This window comes from Miniopterus natalensis, chromosome 12, assembly GCF_054644295.1.
Source record: "Miniopterus natalensis isolate mMinNat1 chromosome 12, mMinNat1.hap1, whole genome shotgun sequence".
In the NCBI taxonomy this organism is placed as follows: domain Eukaryota; kingdom Metazoa; phylum Chordata; class Mammalia; order Chiroptera; family Miniopteridae; genus Miniopterus; species Miniopterus natalensis.
This window is the reverse complement of record NC_142092.1, coordinates 54,340,736-54,363,653: the sequence shown is the minus strand read 5'-3', so window position 1 is coordinate 54,363,653 and position 22,918 is coordinate 54,340,736. Positions and strand designations below refer to the sequence as shown.

Below are 22,918 nucleotides of genomic sequence, written 5' to 3'. Positions count from 1 at the left end.
AATTCAACAACAGCAAACAAGTACCCTGATTTAAAAATGGGCAAAATATCTGAATAGATTATTCTTGAAAGAAGATATACAAATGGACAGGTATATGAAAAGATGCTCAACATCACTAATCACTAGAGAAATGCAAAGCAAAACTATAATGAGGTATCACCTCACACCCTTTAGGATGGTCATTATCAAAAAAACAAAGTACAGGCAAAATGGGTCAAGGTGGTCAAAAGATACATACTTCCAGTTATAAAATAAGCCCTGGAAATGTAATGTACAGTATGGTGACTATAGTTAATAATAGTGTATAATATATTTAAAAGCTGCTAAGTGAGTAGCTCTTAAAAGTTCTTACCACAAGAAAAAAAATTTGTAACTATGTGTGGTGATGGATATCAACTAGATCTATTGTGGTGATCATTAAGTAATATATAAATATCAAGTCATTATTTTGTACACCTAAAACTAATATAATGTTATATGTCAACTATATCTCAATTAAAATAACAACAATAAAAATAGAAATAGCATGTGTTGGCAAGGATGTGGAGAAATTGAAACCCTTGTGCACTGCTAGTGGGAATGTAATATTACAACAGCATGGAAAATAGTATGGAAGTTCCTCAAAAAACTAAAAATAGAATTACCATATGGACCAGCAATCACACTTCTGGGTATATATCCAAAAGAATCTCAAGGAGATATGTGCACGCCCACGTTCACTGCAGCATTATTCACAATAGGCAAGAGGTAGAAGGAACTCAAATGTCCACAAGCAGACAAATGAATAAAGAAAATGAAGTATATACATACACTGGAATATTATTCAGTCATAAAAAAGGAGGAAATCCTGGCACATCCTAATGACGGACAGATCTTGAGGACATTATGCTGAGTGAAATGAGCCAGTTACAAAAGGGACAGATGCTGTATGGTTCCACTTATAGGAGGTATCTACAGTAGTCAAAATAATGAAAACAGAAAATACAATAGTGGTTGCCAGGCAGTGGGGTGAGGGGAAAATAGGGTATAGGGTTTCAGTTTGCAAGATAAAAAAGTTCTCGAGATCTGTTACACAACAATGTAAATGTAGTTAATACTTATGAACCAGTACATTTTAAAATGGTTAAGAGGGTAAATTATACATTTTTTTTAATCACAATTTAAAAAAACAAGGTATCTATGGCCAAAAAAGGGAAGAATCATTCCTCTACAAGATAAAAGTACAGTTACACACAGGAATTCACTAATTTTTGCTTTCAATAAATCAAGCATTAGACTAAAATTATTCATATTTAAATAGTTTTATGATCTCACCTGTAACTCTTGTGATTTACGAGCTTGTTCCTGCTTGATACTGTTAACCATACTTTCTTTCACTTCATCCAATATAGAGTATAAACTATCAAATTCTTCATCTAACTCTGAAAGTATGTTAGAAGAATTTTCCTATTTAATAAACAAAACAAAATGATTTTACTGAACAGCTGTCAGTCGTTAAAAACTAAAATATACTTATCAAAAGAGAGAATAGATCCATATTATAAACTCTAAGCCTAACATCATAAAAATAACAGAATTCTAGTACTTGGCGTAAGGCTTTAAAAACACAAAAATCCAAGAAGCTGGCTACTAATGTTGACAGTTCTATTTCAGCTATGCTCTGAGTTAAGCAGTCTTTTATGAACTAGCCTATGTGCTCTTCATGTTTTATAGTATTCTTTCCATAGGACAATGTGAAAGGTTGTTTTAAGGTTGCCAGCTTTGTCCAGACCTTTAGGCTCTACCACAGACCCTAAGTCAATAGTTCTCAACCTTTACTGTGTATCCGAATCATTAGTGAAGCACTTTAATAAAACACTCCAGAGATGTTTATTCTGTAACTCTTGAGGAATAGTCTGGACATACACGGATGGGGCTGATTTTGTGTAAATTTTTTTTTTTTTTTAATATATCTTTATTGATTTCAGAGAGAGGAAAGGAGAGGGGGAGAGAGAAAAACATCAATGATGAGAGAGTCATTGATCAGCTGTCTAGCCCACAACCCGGGCATGTGCCCTGACCAGGAATCAAACCCGGATAGCCTGGATCCTAGGTCAACGCTCAACCACTGAGCCATGCCCGGCAGGGCATGATTTTGTGTAAATTTTTAAATCTTTTAGGTTGTCTAGAATACTGCATTTACAAGAGATAAACAGAACTTAAAGACTAAGCAGTTCCTTACTGGATCCAAAGAGATTTATCAACCATTGGATGTGAGTGCTGAAAGGAACTTCAGAAATCACCTACTGACTAGAATTTGTAGTCAAACTGCAAAACTTTATGAAATTAAAGACACATAAGTGACTTGCCCGAAGCTATACAACTAGTTGCTAGTGGCAGAATTAATAAAGCATTTCAAGTCTGTTGACTTCTCACTGCCTCATTAAGTAAGATAATATTTCAACAAGAAATAATTTAAAATATCTCTTAAATCCCCAGGGAAGCCATATGTATACTTGTGAGATAGAAGTTATCTCACAATTATGAGATAGAAGAAATTATCTTAAGGCATTTTTCAACTTAAATGAATCATTTAATTAAGAAAAGCAAATTGGCCCAGCCAGGCGTGGCTCAGCGGTTGAGCGTCAACCTAGAATCCAGGCGATCGGGGTTCAATTCCCAGTCAGGGCACATGCCCAGGTGGCGGGCTCGATCAATGACTCTCTCATCATTGATGTTTCTATATCTCTCTCTCTCTCCCCTCCTGTCCTCTCTCTGAAATCAATAAAGATATATTAAAAAAAAAAAAGCAAATTGGCACTGGCTAAGAGAACTAATACATACACTCTACTGTAATATCATAATCTAAACTTTTGCTTATAATGTTTATAAAAACCAGACATCACCATACCAGAGTCTTACCAAAAGGGGTGTTAATCATTTTACTAGTTTATTTACAATGGTAAAAACAAGCTGTGGAAGAAAATTTGCAGTGTGGAAGGCAGAAGACTTAAATCAAATCCCACAGCAACCACTCAATAATAGTATGAACTTGGACAAGCCACATAAATTCCTGGGCCTCAGTTTACTCACCCAAAAGGAAATGGACTACTCTTTTCCCCTCAATAAACAACTGGCACACTGTTATAGTCCCTTGCTCACTCCCTTGTATGCCCCCATCTTCAGTGACCAGTGTAGCTTAATAACTCCTCTATTTTTTTTTTCTGGATTCCAAAGTAGAGTGCTATTAATCTGGCAACCAGAAAAATATTTTGGGTTAATTCTATCTTCTGGTTTCTTTGTACAGGTTTCAAATGTGATGATTCTCTCACCCACAAATCAAGAGTTTTAGAATTTCCAGTTTTGCTTACTTAAAAAAGTGGATTTGTGAATTCACCAAATTTTCCAATAAAATAGTTCAAGAAAGACAGTTAAAGTGGTGAACATCATAATAAACTGACTTCAATTACAGTAAACTCAGAAGTAAAGGAAATACAATGACTATAAGGTCTAACAGGCCAAGGACCAGACAATTACCTAGGTTAAAACAAACAAAAACCCTAAGAAACGATTCACTGTCTACAAATGTCCTACAAATCACCTATGTTTATTTTACAAAGAAATATCCTTTAAATTAATTAACACACATTCATGGGAAAGCATCACCAGCTTATTTTAAGGTACCTCCCACCATCAACATTTGCTTATTTACAGTGAATTATCTCCCCAAACCTGGGACCATTTTCTTAATTATTCCTCTGTCTCCTCATTGGGCACTTTACCTTTTACTTTTATGTTTTACCTTCATCTAGTTCTACAAGGAGACCTCTTACCACTTACATTTTTCTTCCACTATTTACTGTATAAGGAATGCTTAGCTTCTCAGTACTTTTGAAAGGTACAATTTGCTCTCAGAATTAGAAAAGACAAACATAAAATGGAAAATGAGCACTGTAATATTCCCTAGTAACTACAATTCCAGAATTTTGTGTTTCCCTTACTACTCGATCATTCCATGGAGAATTGCAAGAATAGCAAAGAAAGTGTTTTTAATCTGACATTTAAAAACCCTGCTCTCATCTCCATTAGTTTATAATCTAGAGTTGATGGGTGTTTTTATACTTCTGATTTGATCCAACAATCATTCACTATAACATATTTACACAAACTTTTAAAAGAGATTCATTCATACCTGAACTCCTTTTAGTGTTTGATTTAGTGTATCAATGAAGTTCTGAATTTCATCATTTTTATTTGCCAGAGTTGAAATGATCCTTTGTAGAGCTTCCTAGAATAAATGAAACATTATGATATTTTAATAAAAGAGAATTATAAACTTCATTGACAATTCTCTAAATAAACACTATATAAGACTGCCTGGCCGGGCGTGGCTCAGTGGTTGAGCATCGACCTAGGATCCAGGCGATCGGGATTCGATTCCCGGTCAGGGCACATGCCCGGGTTGCAGGCTCAATCAATGACTGTTTCATCCTTGATGTTTCTATCTCTCTCCCTCTCTTTTCCTCTCTCTGAAATCAATAAAGATATATTAAAAAAAAAAAAAAAAAAAGAGTATATTATATAATAAATAGGAGCAATGTAAAGCTTCTCATTCAAAATCTCCAAAGGCCTATAACAACAAGGTGGGATATGTAGGTGTACTGTTTTAAAACCTCTTATTCCTAATATACAAGTTAATCACCATCATACCTTTCAGAATGAAGATGATCACTATTATTTAATATCAATAGTATTATTTTAGGTCATAAGGCTGTAGTAAAACAGAATCAAACCTTAAAGACTGCAAAAACAAATGGAAACTTCGAATACAACATGAGAGTATTAGGAATAAAAACAGAGACACTGAAATTTGACATTTTATTTACTTATAAAAATATAAAACATATTTTAGAAATATGAAAATAGGTAATAAATGTGCAGTTTAAATTACAAAATTCAATGTAATATTTATAGATGCTGTAGAAGCATAATAAATAAGGTAAGTAATTTCAATAGCAAATACCTCAGACTTTTTGATAATGCTTCCTATGTAAATAAAACACTTGGTTATTTAAGTTTCACATACACTCTAGTTCAATACTATCCAATAAAATTTCCTGCTATGATGGAAATATCCTCTATATGTGCCATCCAATAAGACAGTCACTAGCCACATGAAGCTAATGTGCTTTTGAAATGTGGATAGAGCAACTGAGAACCTAAATTTATTTTAACTTTAATTTCCCTTTTTATAGCCATGTGTAACAAGTACTGTCATATTGGACAGCAGAGGTTTAGTTATTTAATAACTCTCCATAGGTAGTAATAGCAAAACCCAAACAAGGTACTCATATCCTCAGTAAAAATCAAATGCAAGTATTTTTACTTTATAATTTTTCTGGACACACAAGCCTTGTATCTGTAAGCACCTACAAGTGTAAATATTTTAATAATTTCCCATAAGATTCTTTGTGATGAAGGTTCTCCTCAAAATATAACCAAATGTTGATAAAAGACTAAAAAAGAGCCCAGGAAATAATCTGATAAAGAGATAATACTTTATGTAAATGCTCATAAGGCATTATGATAGTGAAAAGTTAAAAAGAATTACAAGTTTTCATTTAATTCTCTCAACAATCCCTGCAGGTAAGTAGGTCTTATCATCATCCCTGGGGCTGCCTAGGACCCTCTGCTGTACTCACCTATAACTATTTTGTCCCATCCTCACTGCTTGTGGTATCTTAGTACAATAACACAATTAAGTTATGCTATGAAAGGAAACCCACACGAAGAGTTAGGTGTTTATCCTGGTGGTGTAACTCCCAGAAACAGGTGCACCGAGATTTGAATGCAAAGACGACCATTGGAATGGAGCCTGGACTTGGGGGAGAGGTGGGCACAGTTGGAGAGACATAGAAAAGGAGGGCAGATGACTTAAGAGTCTTCCAAGTTACCCTGGCCAGTTGGCTCAATGGGTTGGAGTGTCACCCTGTACACCAAAAGAGTGTGGGCTTGATCCCCAGTCAGGGCACATACGGGAGGCAACCAATGGATGTTTCTCTGAAACATCGATGTTTCTCTCCTTTCCTTTCTCTCCAAAATTAATAAACATAATCTCGGATGAGGATTTAAAAAAAAGAGTCTTCCAAATATTCATGCAAGATAGGTTAAATATTTAAAAACAACACAATGGAACAGTAAAAACGATTCTGCTATCAGTAAGCTTCAGTAAGATTGGGCTTTTTCTGGTTCAAGGACTGCCTCCTCTTCTACCACTAATGGCAGGGTTACATCCATATTATACAAATGAGAAAATGGAGATTCAACTAGTTGCCCAAAATGATACTGATAGTAAGGTAAAGACCATGCTCAGTCTGTCACCAAAGCTATGCTCTTTACCACTTTAGAACACTTCCTCTAAATCTAACTAAATACATTAGCAATCATGGCTGCAGAAGCAGCAATCATCCAGGTGAACAAGAATCAGAACCCAAAGCAACTGTCGTGACCTTGGTAGCTAATGCAGAAAAAGTGGTGCCTTTACCCTAAGCTTTTCTAAATTTAGAAGAAAAGGGGGGCAATTCCTTGAAAGTTCCATAAGAGCAGGCTGCTGAGTGAGACAAGGGCTCCAGAAGCTCTGAAGCCACTTGCCCTTTAATCTGCTGCTGTGAAGAGAATGAGCAAACCCAAAAGGCTGCAATCAAGAGCTCACAATTAGTGTTCTACTATAAAGGAAGTTCACCAGGGAGGGCTGGGAAATAACTTATGAAAGGGACCAGAGCTTTTACCATTCTGGCCCTCATAAGGATAGGGACTTGCTAGGATGGAAATGGCAGAAGATAGAAAGAACTAAGAAACTCGGAGATCAGTAGAACTGGTAAACAAATGACAAGTAACCAAAATATTTAAGACAAACTACCACCAACACCAAAACTTATTTAGAAAAAAAACAAACCAAAACTAAAAGATAAGGACATGAGCTGAGTTCTGAAACTTAACCCTAGCTTGTACATGTAACATGAAGCTGACGTTTTCTCCAGGTGGTAGGAGTCAGAGAAGAGGTATACACCAGGATAGTGTGTGCCCAATACAGGAATTATGCAAGAGGAGAGTGGTTGAATAGGTACCATATCTAGCAGAATTCTTTTTTTAAAAAAATTTATCTTTATTATTGAAAGTATTCTAGCAGAATTCTTAAAACGTATTTTCTAAATATGGCAGGCAACATGCCAGAGCAGGATATCTGTATATTCTATATTCAGAAACTTCGAGAAACAGGCAGAAAAGAACTAAAAGATACCACAATGCACTGAGTTTTCTACCCCATTCTATTGTTCCAGCTCCTCCAAATTTAATCAATGATGTTTCTAATGGAGACCCAAGTAATTGACAGAGAAGTTGAGGAGCAAGTGCCAAGCCAGGAGTCTCAATGAGTGCGATGTAAGCTGTGCACAAACTGCGCACCATTAGATACAGCACCTCTCCTCTGAGCTCCAGACCATTTTAATCCAACTGCTTACTTGAAATCTCCACTTGGATGTCTCACAAGCACTTCAAAACTCAACATGTCATAATGTCCCCCACTAAACCTGAGCCCCCCTCCTGTGTTCTATCTCTGCAAATAGCACTACCAGCTGCAAAAACAGAAATGTATACACAATGTATTGTTAGAAGAAGTTCTAGCCCTGGCCGGTGTGGTTCAGTTGGTTGGAGTATCGTCCTGTGCACCGAAGGATCTCAGGTTAGATTCCCGGTCAAGGAACATACTAGGTTGTGGGTTTGATCCTCATGGGGGCATGAACTGGAAGCAGCCGACTGATGTTTCTCATATTGATGTTTCTCTCTCTCTCTCCCTCTCCCTTCCTCCCTCTCTAAAATCAGTAAAAACATATTCTCAAGTGAGGATTAAAAAAAATAAGTCCCCCCCAAAATATTTATAGAATAAGCCCATTAGGACATATATCTGCCTCATTTATTATCAAAGCCTGAGGGTGAAGGAAGGCAAGAAAACTTTCATCTGCTCCATGGGATCCTATCAATCTGAAAGGATGCCTACAAGGGTCTCAGATTTCATCTCAGATCTCAAGTCTCCCATTACCTTGCAAACACTGATGGACAAAGTGATAAACATACATGGATAAAGGCTATATAAATTATCCCAAGCTTCTCTGGAAAATTTAATTGTATTTTGCAAGATGTCAGGTGGCCATACTAAAAATTCTAGATGATCTAAGTCTAAAGATATGCTTTGACAAACACCAATTTTGCTGGATCATAGTAAAAGATATAGGACAAAGGTCTCCAGAGAAGTGTGCAGAGGCAATCTCAGACACAATCCTTTGGTTACAACCAACCAACCCCCCCCCCCCCCCCCCCCCCCCCGTTACCAGGACCTCAAAACAAACAAACAAAAAAACCTACTGTATCAGGATTAAGCCTCTCAATTACTTGACTATGGAATTAGGCTAAGGAAACTGCTACACTAACATGAAAAAGGTTTTTATGCACCCCAGCCAAGCACAATTGCAATGAATTCCCATGGAATGGATCAAAGTAATCTGGGATGTACAAGGCATGAGGTATCCTCTTTAAAGGAGCATAGCTAAAAGTTATATAGTCACTATAAATCATAAGAACTAAAAGCACAATCAATAGACTCTGAGCAAAATAAGAGCTAACACTTTTATACTCTTAAGTGCCAAACTATCTTAAGCTCTTTACATTATAAAGGTATCCCCCACTATTCAAAAGTACTGTTCCTATGAAACCTTTCGTAAGTGAAAATGGTATTAAGAGAAAAAGCAATTAGCATTAATTTATATAGAAAAAATTCTGAGCATGCCCAGACTTCAAAAATAACCTACCAAATCATACCAAATTAATACATAAAACTTAACACTAACATATAGTGAAAGAAGGAATACACAAAATAAATCAAGATAAAGCACAGATGCTCACAGACACAGTTCAAAGCTGCTGGAGGCTGGATGCTGAGATGCTGGTATAGTTGTGAAAAAGGAGCTTGGCAGTGCAATTCTTGCTGCTTGTAGTGCATGCTGCCTCTATAAGGGTTGGCTGCAAAACAAATGCTAAAAGCTTCTTGTGCTTTTAGCCTTTTTTCGCAAAAGCAAAAATCTTCAGATTTCTTTCGGTTAGAGAAAACAGGTATGCCTGATGTAAAAGTCTCACGTAAAAGTGAAGCGTGTAATGCAAACCTGCAAAAAGCAGAGGATACCTGAATTCACTTAATCCTCTCAAGAATTCTATGAGGTAGAATACTATTATTATCGCCAATTTCCAAGTCAGAAGCTGAGATTTAGGGAGGTTAAATAGCTTGCCCAGGATCTCAGAAGTAATACATGGCAGAGCCAAGATTCAAATTAAGGCAGTCTGACCCTTGAGTCTGTGCTCTTAACTATTACTCTGTACTACATGAAAGTAAAGATCAGAAGTTCATGAAAAGGTAGTCAGAACAACTAAGGGCACCAAAAGGACTAAGATTGTACTTCAAGACTGAAAAAAACGAACTGATCAATAGGTTGTAACACATTCCATCCTGACAGATACAAGGGCAACAGAAACAGCTATTCTTACTACATGATGACTTTCACGATTTGAAATGGCATGGTTCTACTGGTTTTAACTTAATGTATGTGAAGATGACAAATGCAAATGTCAGTCTTAATTCTGCTGCATCTAACAAAAAACTCTGCCAACTTAGTCTACTTAACTGCAAACTAGCCAGTGCAACAAGCCTCTGAAGTTATGATGCACAAACTTCCTGTTCTTAGAATCAGTGGCAAAAAAACACTACACCCAGGTTTATATGCTACTCTGAATCAACGGCATCGATAACCAAGTGGTCATAATTAAGAAACACTTTGATTTATGGGTTTCTCCCCAGCACCTACTATTTTGCATGCTGTCAGGTGGCCATAACTGTAAGTTCTAGGTGAGGTAAGTCTGAAGATATGCTTTACAAATACCAATTCTGCTGGAGCATAGTAAAATATACAGGACATATGTCTCCAAAAAAGTGTGCACAGGCAATATCAGATACAATCCTTTGGTCACACACCACAGTCACCAGGAGAAGATTTCTGATTCAAATTCTACATTAGTATTTCAGACAGTTGAGATACACAAATCTAGAACCACTGCAAATATCACTAATTACTGACCGATCTACAACTTATGAGGGTCAAACTATTATCATAGCCATTTCAGTTAGCATTCATTAAGCACTTTCTTTGTGCCAGGCACTGTGCTACGCTATGAACAAGGAATATCTTTTTAATCTTCACAATAGATTTTTGAAAAGTAGTACATTAGTCTTTGATTTTATGGTTGAAGAAAAGGAAGGTTAAAACAAGTTAAGAAACGTTCTTAGACATACAGCTATCAAGTGGCAGTCACAATTCAAATAGAGGAAGCTGTCTCCAAAGCCTGTACTTTTACTCTACCCTAGACTGCTTACACTGCTGGGTACTAAACAAAAAATCATACGGTTCTGCAACCAGAGCAAAGGAACCAATGAAACCAACATTTTTTTGCCAATCTGACCAAAAAAAAAAAAAGTATAATTTTGATTCATTCACACCAGATGACTATTGTTGTGTTGGCTACTGTCATTTTTTTTATTTGACAATCTAAGTAAAAAGGTCAGTGCCCCTGACTAAATAGCCAGGTGCTGCATGTTTTAAAAATTATTGCGGCACACCGGTGTGCCTGCTGTGGCTCACTGGTTGAAAATTACTGCTCTACACCACAGACCTCTCCTTTCAATTTGGTGACAACAGTTGAAATCCAGGGAGCTCTAGCCAGCTGGTAAGCTAGACAACCAGAACCTTACCAGTTGACCGTACCTATGGCAACACAAACAAGAGTATTGTGCTCAGATGTGATGCATGATACCATAGTTTTTTAAGTTTCTATATACTAAAAAAAGATTGGAATGTAATCCATACAAATGTTAAAAGGGGTTACTTCAGCGTGGCAGGATTATGAGTGACTTTTATTTTCATTTATCTGTATTTTCTATTTTCCTGCAATAAACTTCTATTACTTACATTTAAAATGTAACAAAAGTACATAGGTTGGCTGTGTTAACACTTTATTATAAATATGTTCAAAATATAATTAGCTATCAATCAACAAGTATTAATAACTGCAACCAGAGGATATCAGAACCTGTGCCTGGGAAAAAGAGCCCACTGAGGGTATAAAACATAAAAGAAAGCTGGAGACAAAATTCACTAACTTCAAAATATTGTCCACCCTAGGTTGGACACTTAAGGGAAACATTCAGTGTGTTTGCTGCATGAATTATCCTGCTCACATTCAGCTAGACATTGCAAAGCAGCATTGTGTTAAAAAATTTTTTTAAGGTCTGCTTCACTATATTTCTAATTTCTTAAACTGACAAGTTTCAATAAGAAATTAAGATATCTGTATTTAAATATAGTGATCATGAGTATGTCAGTATGGTCCTTTGAAGAGAGTACCTCATGCCCTGTACATCATCCCAGATTACTTTGATCCAGTCCACAGGAATGCTTACAGTTGTGATTGGCTGGGTGTATAAAACCCCACTTATACTTTCCTGTTCACAGCTCTACTTTAGAAAGCAAGAACCTCCCTCAAAAAAGAAAAAGACATACTGGAGAAAAGACATACAGGGTGGGGCAAAAGTAGGTTTACAGTTGTGAGTAGGTGAAACAGTTTATTCTTGTATTATTAATTATTATATTATTTTCCATACCAACAACTGTAAACCTACTTTTACCCCACGCTGTATACACCTCAGGAAAAAAATGACTTTATTTGGGGCATCAAGAAAGACTAAATTCCTGGTTTTTATCTATATCATGTTCTGTACTTTCTATCAACTATTTTCAATAGCCTTAACTAGCTTCTTTAAAAATTTTACTTTAGCCCGGCCGGGCGTGGCTCAGCGGTTGAGCATCGACCTAGGATCCAGGCGATCAGGGTTTGATTCCTGGTCAGGGCACATGCCCGGGTTGCGGGCTTCAGGCAACCGATCAATGACTCGTCATTGATGTTTCTATCTCTCCCTCTCCTTTCCTCTCTCTGAAAACAATAAAGATATATATATTTTTAAAAATTTACTTTATTCCTGTAAGTTTTAGTTACTTTAATCAGACCACCATTTAAAGGCAAAGAATTCAGGTAAAGAGGGTGATAATGAAAAAAGTTTGGCGGTAAAGACAGGTCTGATTTGACTTCAGAATACCACTTGCTAGCTGTGTGACTCTGAACAAGACACTTACCCTCTCTGAGTTTCATTTTCCATACCTGTGCAATAAGAATAAGAGCTGCTGTGAGAGTTTAAAGCACTCTAACACAACACTAGATGCAAAACAATATTTTATTTTTATTTCCTTTTCTCGAGAATATTTTTTAAACAAGGGGGAGTAATTTTGGATTAGACAGTTGATAGGTTATCTGGATAGGGTGGTCTTTGAACTGCTAGGGTACAATAAGAAGGCAAAGGATAGCCAATACCAGAGGAGGAAACTGGAATAAGGAAGCCAAGTGTAGACATGCTGCTTGCTGCAGGCTGTTACACTTTAAACTTCCCTACTCAGTTCAATCTCCCCACTCTACGTTTGTCCAGCCTTATACAGTCAAGTCTCACCTGACTGTCACTAGCCCTTTCCAAGTCGTAGAAAGTAAAGAATACATAGGAAAACATTGGGGAAAGCAAACAATTGACAATGTCTGCTCTTAGTGACATCCTTCCTCTGGGATCTCTTCCCCCTTCCTCTCTACCTTTATTATTCCTACAGCATATACCTTTTCCTAGAAACAGTAATTCCTATGAATGTGAATGATCTCCTGCACAAAAAATTAACTTAAACTATCAAATTCTAAGTGCCGACATTCTTAAAAGGTACAGGTCTTATTTGTTTCAATGGTTTCTTTGAATATACACATTTCATTGGGTAAAGAAACCTTTGGGATTTTATCTTAAAACCACTTAAGGACATAATCAAAAGGTCTGAGTATCAAACAAAGCCACCTATCCATAACACATCCTGCTCACAAAACTGTCCCAGAAACTCAATATAAACAAAATCCTTCTGTTTATTTCTAGGAGATGATACTGTGGTTTTCTGTATCCAACAGTATGCCTTACATTCCCAAGGCAATTATGTTTTCTTCCTCTACTCAAACAGAGCATCTGTTGCTAACACAACACTGAAGTCCAAGTTATTTTCACAGACAAAAAAGCAGCTGGTCAAGCTAATCCATTTGCTTACTAGCCACCATCAAGCTTCTGTAAGACTGTCCAGTTAACCTCTATTGTCAGATTTCATGAGTTGGAACTTCCAATCCTCTTTCAATTAGAATTTAACAACTGTTCTTTGGCATCACCATTTGAAATCATTTATTACAGATATAAAAACAGAAAACATACTTTAAAACTTAAGGACAAAGGTAAAAAATGGCTAGACTGGATCAGAAAAATAGTTGCATAAATTACCAACAAAAGGAGAAAGTTATTTTAAAGTTGGGATTACGAAATTAATAACAATAGCTAACAGAGAGTTCTCATGTGTGCTAGGCACCAAATGATTTTTAAAAATTAACACAACCCTCACAATAACTCTTTGAGATAAAAACAATTATCATCTCTATTTTATAGATGAGGAAACAGAGCAAATTACCCATGCTCATTCAGCTCATAAATAGTAGGACAGGAGACCTGCTCCAAAGCCATCCTCTTAATAATTTAAGCCCCAAATTCCAATGCCTTACAAAAGGTATATATTCAAGCCATCCTCACCCTTTGCCACTTGCACAGGTACCATCCCTGCTACTACTTTCATTGTAACATTTTATAATAGGAAAGAAAAATCATGCCAGGGGTGTACTACTTACTGTCTTATTTAAAGAGAAATAAAAATCCAGTTTAGTTCATTATTAGCTGAAGTACAGGGTGGGGCAAAAATAGGTTTGCAGTTGCTCATATGGAAAATAATACAATAATTAATAAATAATAATACAAGAATAAACTCTGTTTTGCATATTCACAACTGTGTAAACCTCCTTTTGCCTCCCATAACCCTGTACATAATGGATTCTGCAGTAATTCACGACAACAATTCATGGTTAAAGTATTAACATTAGATATTCTTTAAGCTATAAAACAGTTTTTTTATTTAAAATATTATTTGATACCACCAATGAAATTCAACACATTTTCTGATATTGATAAGTTGATTCTCACTTATCACAAATAAGCTATATTAGTATCAGTAAGAAAGAGGAGGTAATTCTTTGCTTCCTCTGGGGAAACTGCACATGGTATGTGTTGGTACTCATATACATCATTTGGACCTAGACCAAATAAGTTCAAATCTTAGCCCTATGGCTAGTGGTATGACCTTGCACAAATCACAACCTCCTTAAGTCCTTAACAAAGTGAGTGATAATGCATGCCCTGGCAGAATAAAACGATCCATATTAAAATACTTTTTCAAATTATATTTTATAGCACATAGAGTATTTCAGTACTTATTTTTATAAACTTTAAAAACACTGTATGTTTTCATAATGAATTATTTCACCTGATTTTAAAAATAACCCTACAAAATATTCTTGCTTCCACTGCACAGATGAAAAAATAGATTAATCACAGTTAAGTGATTTGCTCCATATCACAGAGCCAGTAAACAGCAGCATAGAACCCAAGTCTCTGGACTCCAAGTCTTCGCCCTTCCATCTGCCCTGAACTAATAATATCCGTTCAGATATCATATGACTTTTATCTAAAAAATCAAATAAGCTGTGAAATGTTTTACAAATTTAGGCAGAAATGTTTTAAACATGTACATATTAAAAACATACAAATTGTAGTTTTTAAAACTAATAGTCATAGAAATAAAAACTGAGTATACCCAACCGAGTTTCAAGCTACAATGAAATCCCATGCACTTTTGTCAAATACTGTAACAGCCAACACTTAACACATCCCTACACTATTCTCTCCTGCCCCTCGTGCTCCTCGGGGAGGTGAATCCAGGCAAGATGACAGAAAACATTGTCCTAATAGGTCTTTCCAGTGCTTTCTATCTAATAATAGAAAAGAATGGCCGCTTGGATATGCCCTTGTTTTCCCCTGCTACATTATTCATAACGCTGCGTTTCCTTACTGTACTATATTTCAATTACTATCATCTAACAAAGAGAACAGGCTGGCTGATTTCTATATAGGGATTACGGCTGAATATAAATCACTCACTTCTGACTGTACTCAAAACATTGGCTAGGTTCTCGAAAAAAATTTTCTTTTTTAACTGAACCGGCTAGGTCTCTATATCCTTCCCTTAAACTTGTTCGGAAAGTATAAAACACGCCACAATCGCCACTAAGGTAACTGTGACCAGCAACACCGAACTGGCCAAAGAGGGTGCGACCGCTGCCCTGACAACTGTTCAGCTTTTTCCGTCCAATCCACCGACACCAAACACCGAGACCTGCGGAGGAACCAGCCGCGAGGGGTGGGGCGGTGCTAGGGGGACAGGGTTCCCCGTCTGAAGCAGCACGTGCTGCGCCCACAGACCCGGGGCGGGGCGGGGCGGAGGGAAGAGCACCCGCGGGCGTCAGCGGGCAGACCCCGCGCCCGGGTCCCCTCACCTGCTGCGGTGGGACAAGCCTCCCTCGCAGGCTAGGAGGCCGCGAGCGCTGCACAAGTTATTGATGGAGCTACGGGGACGCCTCCCTATTCACCTTAGGGAGCCGGGGCCCAGGACCCAGTGTAGGGCAGAGGCCATTCCGGGTCACGGGGCGCGGTCCCCGCAGCCGGGCGGGCGCCGCTTCGCTCCCCCGGAGGAGGCAGGCCTGACGGCCTCCCCTCCGCCGCCGCAGCCCGGCCCCGCCGCCCCGCCGCCCACCCGGCCCGGCGCGCCCCGCCCACCCTCCGCCCGGCCCCGGGGGCCAGCGCCCCCTCCGCGCTCACTTTCTGGGAGTCCATGGCCAGGGGCTAAGTCCGGGGGGACCCCGAAGCCGCGTCGGAGAAGCGTGTGAGGAGGCGGAGAGAGGTCGGACACGCCGAGACCGCTACACCGGGCCGCCGCTATCCTCGGCCCCGCCGCCTCAGCCTCAGCCTCAGCCTCAGCCTCCGCCCGCGGCGCCGCCTCCCGGCCCCGCCCGGTCCGCGCCCAGCCCGCGCGCCGCCGCCAGGCCGCCGTTGCCAGGGTGAAAGGGCGGCTCGCGGCGGGAGGGGGAGGGGCGGGGCGAGGGGCGCCCGCGCATGCGCGCTGCTGGCTCGGCGGCGCCGGGTCCCTGCGGGGAGCGGCGGCGCGGGGGCCGTGCGCGCCCCTCAGGCCCGCGGGTCATGTCTAAGAGCCTCTTTCCTTCCCGCGTCCTCGCTGCTCCGGCGCGCGCGGTCGCTGCAGGCCTTGGCACGGACCCCTGGGCGTCCAGCTGCGGGCCGTGGGGCGGGCCCGGGAAGGAGCGCGCTGGCCGGGGCGCAGACCGGCCCCTCTCCGTCCCGCGCGCGTCTGCAGCGCCGCCCCACGGGCGCTGGAGGAGCGGGCGCGCTGGCCCAGGCCCCCTGCGCAGTGGGAAGGAGAGGGCGCGGGCTGTCAGGGGGATGTCGTGGAAAGAGGGGAAAGGCCTGTGGGGGCGTGCGGAGATGTGGGCAGCCCTTTCCCGGAGAGCCCCCCCCTCCCCGGCACCTTGCTGTCTGTGGTTTTTGAGCAGGTCTCTGTCCCTGAGCCTGTTTCATCTCCGGTAAACGGAGAGAAAGTGCTGACTTTGCAGAGCATTGTGAGGACTGAAGAGCGTATGTGAAGGGCCCCGCGCGCAGTTAGCGCTCTGCAAATGCTAGCTCTTGGTGGGCGCTGGCGGGACGGAGGGCACCGTGCCCGCTGTAGAGAGCTTGGGAAGGCAGGAGGAGCATGTGCGTCCCCAAAAGGCAGGCCGCCGCCCCCCGCCCGATGACCCCGACAGGCTCGGAAAAGTTCAACTGGCCACCACTCAGGGCGAAAGAACAGAAAGGAAATACATACCGAGTGCCTGTTAGGTACCAGTCCTATGAACTGAGAATTTGGCAGTGTCAAGGCCCTGAGGCCTCCCCTCTAGAGCTTACAGTCCAGTGTGGGAGGCTGGCCCTTCCCCGCCGCCCCCGATTTAAATAGATAATGTGAGGTGGCTAGAGGTGCTGTAGGAAAAATTATATGGGGTGAAATGGACCCAGAGAATTGTGAGGGCTCCGTTTTCCATGGGAAAATCAGGGAAGGCCTCTCTCGGGAGTGACCTGAGTGAAGCTCGAGAATGACCCAGACAGAGATCCAGAGAAGAGCATTCTAGACAGAAGGACAGCAAATACCAAGGCCCTAAGAGGGCATGAGCTTTACGTCTAAGGAACAGCACTCAGCCCTGGCCGGCGTGGCCCAGTTGGTTGAGCGTCATACCCTGTGCACTGGAAGGTCTCTGGTTCAATGCCTGGTCAGTGCCGGTGCCCAGGTTGCGGGCTCCATCCCCATTTGGGGTGTGCGCTGGAGGCAGGCAGCCAATGGATCACACTGATGTCTCTCTCTCCCTCTCTCTCCCCCTCTCCCTTCCTCTCTAAAATCAATACAAACATATTTTTAAAAAGAAAGAAGCAGCATTCATCCTACAGGGCTGTAATTATCTCTATGCAGGGGTCTCCCTGACTATATGATTTCCTTGACAACTGAATTTTTAATTTATTTTTTAATTCTCACCGGAGGATATTTTTTCCATTGCTTTTCAGAGAGAATGGGCAGGAGAGAGAGAAACATCCGTGTGAGAGAGACACATAGATTGGCTGCCTCCCTGCACACCTGCACCCAAGGTAGGTGCCCCTTCGCTGAAATCGAACCTGCAACCCTTCAGTCTGCAAGCTGACACTCTAACCACAGAGCCAAACCAAGCTAGGACAGGCAGTGGAGATTTTTAAATTTTTTTTTTTACTGTATCCACAACACAGGGCCTGACATCTAGTATGCACTCAACAAATCCTTTTTGAACTGAACAGACATGTACAGGAAATGGGATAAAAGGTAGAAAAGGGAAAAGAGGAACCTGGCTCCGGCTAGGTGGGCAGTGCTTGAAGGCTGGGGTCCAGGAAGAGCCTATGAACACAATTTTGTTCCTATAGCTGAAAGGCATAATCAAAGGAAAGGAGACTCCTATTCAGGCCGTCCCAGTTCCAGGAGTAGGGAGAACAGCCAGGCACCCAGCCTCGAGCCCACTGGTGTCGCCACAAAGGCCCAAGGCCGCGCTCTGCACCGCGCAAACACAGCAGCCGAGTCAGCTTCCCGTGAGGGAGAAATGCAGCCTAGGGATTGGAGAACATCAGAGGTCAAACAACCCCAGCTTTGGCCCTGCCTGCCACTGTCTGACCACCACTAAGGGGAAGAAGCAGCGTTTAGTGCTGTCTTCAGTTCTCTTGCTGCAAGAACTTCACCTCACTACTGTCAGAGGGCAACTCCTGAGCACTTTATGACTAATGGGCAGAAAGAGGCAGAGAGAAGCTTTGGAGACAGTGAGCCGGGGCTGAAATGTGATCATCAGATTCTGTCACAGGCCACAATCCCAGGAGCTCACTCCTGGCTGCTTGTGTTCTCCCTCCCCTGATCTTTCCCTGCTGCCCAGTCAGGAGCCTGCAGCTTTTGACAAGAGCTCTACCCCCATTTGACTTCTGCCCTTGCCAGCTCTCTGTCTCTGTAGCCTGTCTGGCTCCCCTGCCCAGCTCAGCCTGGCCTTCTGCTTCCCCTCATTTCCACCCAGGAATAGCTAGTCCCTCCCTTCTGGCTGTGACTTCTCTTCCCCGGCCCATCCAGGCTCTCGTGGGCATAGCTGGCCACTAAGTCTGCACCCCCAACCCACTCTAGCTGCTTCTGGCTTATGGGCAAGTCCTTTTCCTTTTCTGCACTTAACCATTTCACCGGCAAGTCAGTTTAGAAAATTTCACAAGTAGCTTTACTAATAGACTATAGACTAACACCTTTGTTCTCCGATGTAATCCTAAAACCAGCTGCATCAGCACCACCTGGTAATTTGGTAGAAGTGCAAACTCTCAGGCTTCGTCCCCAGACCGACTAAATCAGAAACTCTGGGAGTGGGGTAATCTGTTTTAAGAAGTCCTCCAGTTCGAGAACCATTGAACTAAGAGAAAGCACATTGTTTAAATTTTTTAGAAAAGGAACTACGAGGCATAAACACAGATGACATTTCGCCTCTTGGGTTTCTGAGTCTGAGGTAAGTTAGGATAGCCTCAGGGTTGGCACAGCAAGATATAGAGTCTGGCAAAATCGTCTCACCCAGAACCAGGTTCCCTGTCCTCACCTGCCAAACATTGCCCTGGGATCCCCACATCTCTTGAGAGAGAACGTTCCTTCCCTTAAATGTTGCCAACAGTCTTCCCCTTGGGGAGTCAGCATAGGGACCATGGGCCTGGAGTCATCGATCTGAGTGTCAATGTTGACACTGCTGCTTACAAGCTGTGTGGCCTTCAGTGAGTCATTTATCCTCGATAAGCCTCAATTTCCTCATCTGTAACATAGCGATCATAATAGTAATTCCCAGTTAGTGCTGTTGTGAGGATTAAAGGAGGTTACGTACGCAAAACGCCTGGTTTCCTAGGCATTTAACAAATGGCAGCTGTTACTATTAATTACTCCCCTGCACATGGAGTCCTTCCGTGCCACTCTGGCTTGGCTTTCTCCCTCTTTGCCTTTGGGGTCTTAGAAGTCCTGTTCTCACCCCTAACTCCCCCTTTGCAATGTTATACCTGGCTGAAGCACAACACTGCCCTGATGCTACTCTTTGTTGAAGCCCCAAATCTACACCTGTTGCTTCCTGTTAATATCTGGCCTGAGTCAGCATGCACCCCCTAGCCTGGGAAAACCCTGAGCTTCTCTAAGCCTCAGTTTTTTCAGCTGTGAAATAGGTGACAGTAGTATTTATAAGGGGTGCTGAGTGGATTAAATGAGATAATCCATGTTACATGTTTAGCACAGTGTCTGGCATATAATAAGGGTTTAAAAATAGATAGCTGCTTTCTCTTCCCAACCATAGAAACCTAGCTATTTTTTTCCTGCCCCCTTCCAATTAAAAACAAACTCACTAAAAAGCCCTGGAACCTCTTGGAACTCAGAATACTAATTTCTGATCCTAGGAACTTATAATAGACATTTAAGTTCCATATTAGAGGAAGGATGGTTCTGCTCTGATATGAGCTGGCCTTCTGTGTGGTGGTCTAGCTCCATACTTGGAGAACTCTAAGCAAAGTAGGAAGCAGTCAGTGTATACAAACTTGGCAAAGGGTCTGGAAACCATGTGATAAGAGACACAATTCAAGTATCTGTGAGTATTTAGCCTGGAGAGGAACATGATCAGGGAGGACATGATCATTTACTCTAAATCTCTCCAGGGCTGTTGTGGGAGGGAGCTGACTTGTTCTCTAGCTTCCCACAGGTAGAATTAGACCTAACTGATGGAAGCTACAGGAAGATAGATTTCCTCTCAACAAAAGTCCAGCTTTCTAACAGAGCCATACAGTACTGGATTTTGTTTGGTAGCAAGGTCCCCATCAGTGGAGGTATCCAAGCAGCGCTGGGCATTTGCTTGGAAGAGCTGTCCTAGGGGAATCAGGCACTGGAGGGTAGCTGGCAACGATAACCTTAAATATCTTTCTGAACCCTGAAGTTCTATCATTTTGCAAACTAGAGGCCAATAACTATTCATCCCATTTCTGACTCAGTTTTGCAATTGTACTCAACTCTGGAATGCACTCAGAATCTCTTCTCCCCAACCCCACCTGCATATAATCCATTGCAAGAGGCCCCACTCCTTCCTGGAAGAAGGCATGAGAGTGGCAGTTAACTAAAAACTGTAGCCATAGCAATGTTACTATGCTCCAATACATTCTCCATATACCATGGCCTTCTTTATGCTGGCACTGGAGACGTTGAGATGAACAAGTTCTGGAAGACGCAGGTCTATCACATCTGCCTTGGCTCTGGAAATGCCTCTTGGTCAGAGAATGACATGGACAAAGCAAATTTATCTGCCTGACACTCTCCTCCGGCCCCTCCATAACGCAGAGGAACAGGCTCAGTGTTCCTAGTGAGAACGTTACTCAGCAGCCCCTCTCCCTCTGCATGTACTCTGAAAATGGGATGGGCCAGATTGAGACTGGGCAGTTGAGACTAGGGAGATAAAGGGCCATAGGGACTGAGCAAAGGTAGGAAACAATGAGAACAACTCCAGGGAATGGAGAAGAAACTAATGGAAATAGCAGCCTTCAAAGCCCAGATACCAGGGAAGTATTAGGATAACTTTGGGACATGTAAAAGATGGAATACTCTGCATCCAGGAAAAATGATCTTTATGAAAAATACATGCAATGCGGGAGAAAGCTTATGGTATTACAATTTAAACATAAAACCTTAGAATGTTTTTTTTTTTTCTAAATACAATTGGATAATGTCTACGGTAGAAAAGTAATACATTCATACATTTCTCTTTTGTTTATAGCTTTTACCTTAGGCGAAGTGGCCTCATCCATGAGAGCTGGGCCTGGTTTCCTACTGTCAAATACACCGCCTACAAATGTTACACGTTTACTTTTCTGCTTACATAAAAAAGAATCAAAGACAAGTACATTGGCTTTGAAATACAAGCTCAAATTTGGCATGACTTTCTTATGATAAGTTAAAAAAAAAGATAAAGTGGGGGTTAAGGGAGAGATTAGCAGGGGTCAGATTGTTATGGTCTCTAAATTCCAGGCTGGGCTTGGGATTTGAGCATGTGGTAAGTGGGAAGCCACTTACAAGTTTACGAGCAAAGAGTTATTTTAGGAAACTTGACTTGGCAGGAGGAAGAGAAAGAATGAGTGGGATGAGCCTGGGGTGAGGAGTTGGCTGGGACCCAGAGGCCCAGACCTCTCCCTTCCACTCCCTGTCCCTTAACCTTCCCTGGTTAGATTCTCTACAGCCCCTTCTCTCACCCCCCACTCCACCACCCACCGCCCACCACCATTAGAATACAGTGATTATATTAGCTTTATAAATCTTTAAGTAGTTCTTCAGTTAAATGGGAAAATAATAAATTGGCCTTAATGAAAACTGTTGGCTTCCTTCCTAAGTCATCTAAAACAAGCCTTTTTCTGGAAAGGCCCATATCGTCAATATTTCAGGCTTTGCAGGCCATATGGTCTCTGACACACTATGCAACTGCCACCAGAGGAGAGAAAAAGCAGTCATAGACAGAACATACAGGATTGGGTGTGGCTGTGTCCCCATAAAACTTTATCTACAGAAATAGATTTGGGGCTGGATTTGACTCGCAGGTCATAGTTAATCAACCTGTGATCTAAAAGAACATTGTGTTATTTTTCTTAGGAAACAATTCTGCAATTCCTTGATACCTGTAAAGCCTCCTTGATCCGCCCTCTCAGACACTTGCCATACCCCCCCCATCCCCACCTCCATTTAGGAGAGGAAGACTAGTAATAATACAACGGGCTAGTTATCTCTGGAACAGTGATAGGCAAAGCAGAGTGTTAACGTGCAAGGGCTTTGATTTTAGACCTAAGTTTGAGCCCTGACTCTGCCTACTGTGTGATCTTAGACATAGCACACAACCTCTCTGAGCCTCCATTTGCTCTGGGGTAAAAGGCAGACAATAGGGGCAACTTTACAGAATTTTTGGAAGGATCAGATATTTGTAAAGCACTCAGCCTAATAATTGGCATGGAACAGGCACTGAATAAACAGTTATTAACCCACATTGGCCCTATAAATAGCATTCAAACAGGGCAGACACAGACCGAAGAGAATTCCGTTGTGGATCCAGCCTTCAGGCGGGTCCTGGCGCTGGAGTGAGAAGCAGAAGGGAGCGCTTTGATACACCCAAGGCCAGATAAGAAGGCAACACT

At 41.5% G+C, this 22,918-nt stretch overlaps 1 protein-coding gene across 3 annotated transcripts in view; it reads right to left on the bottom strand.

Annotated features, from left to right (window-relative positions):
* Nucleotides 1-16,108, bottom strand: part of FSD1L (fibronectin type III and SPRY domain containing 1 like) — a 50,907-nt gene extending 34,799 nt beyond the window's left edge. For all 3 annotated transcript variants that reach the window (XR_015715414.1, XM_087822795.1, XM_087822796.1), the window contains exons 1-3: nucleotides 15,965-16,108; nucleotides 4,172-4,267; nucleotides 1,315-1,446 (exon numbers count right to left, since the gene is read on the bottom strand). Coding sequence is in view for 2 of the 3 variants with exons in the window: in XM_087822795.1 (XP_087678921.1) it covers nucleotides 1,315-1,446; nucleotides 4,172-4,267; nucleotides 15,965-15,979 (243 nt within the window). In the remaining variant the exon portion in view is untranslated. The remainder of the gene's footprint in view (nucleotides 1-1,314; nucleotides 1,447-4,171; nucleotides 4,268-15,964) is intronic.
* Nucleotides 16,109-22,918: the final 6,810 nt, after the last annotated feature.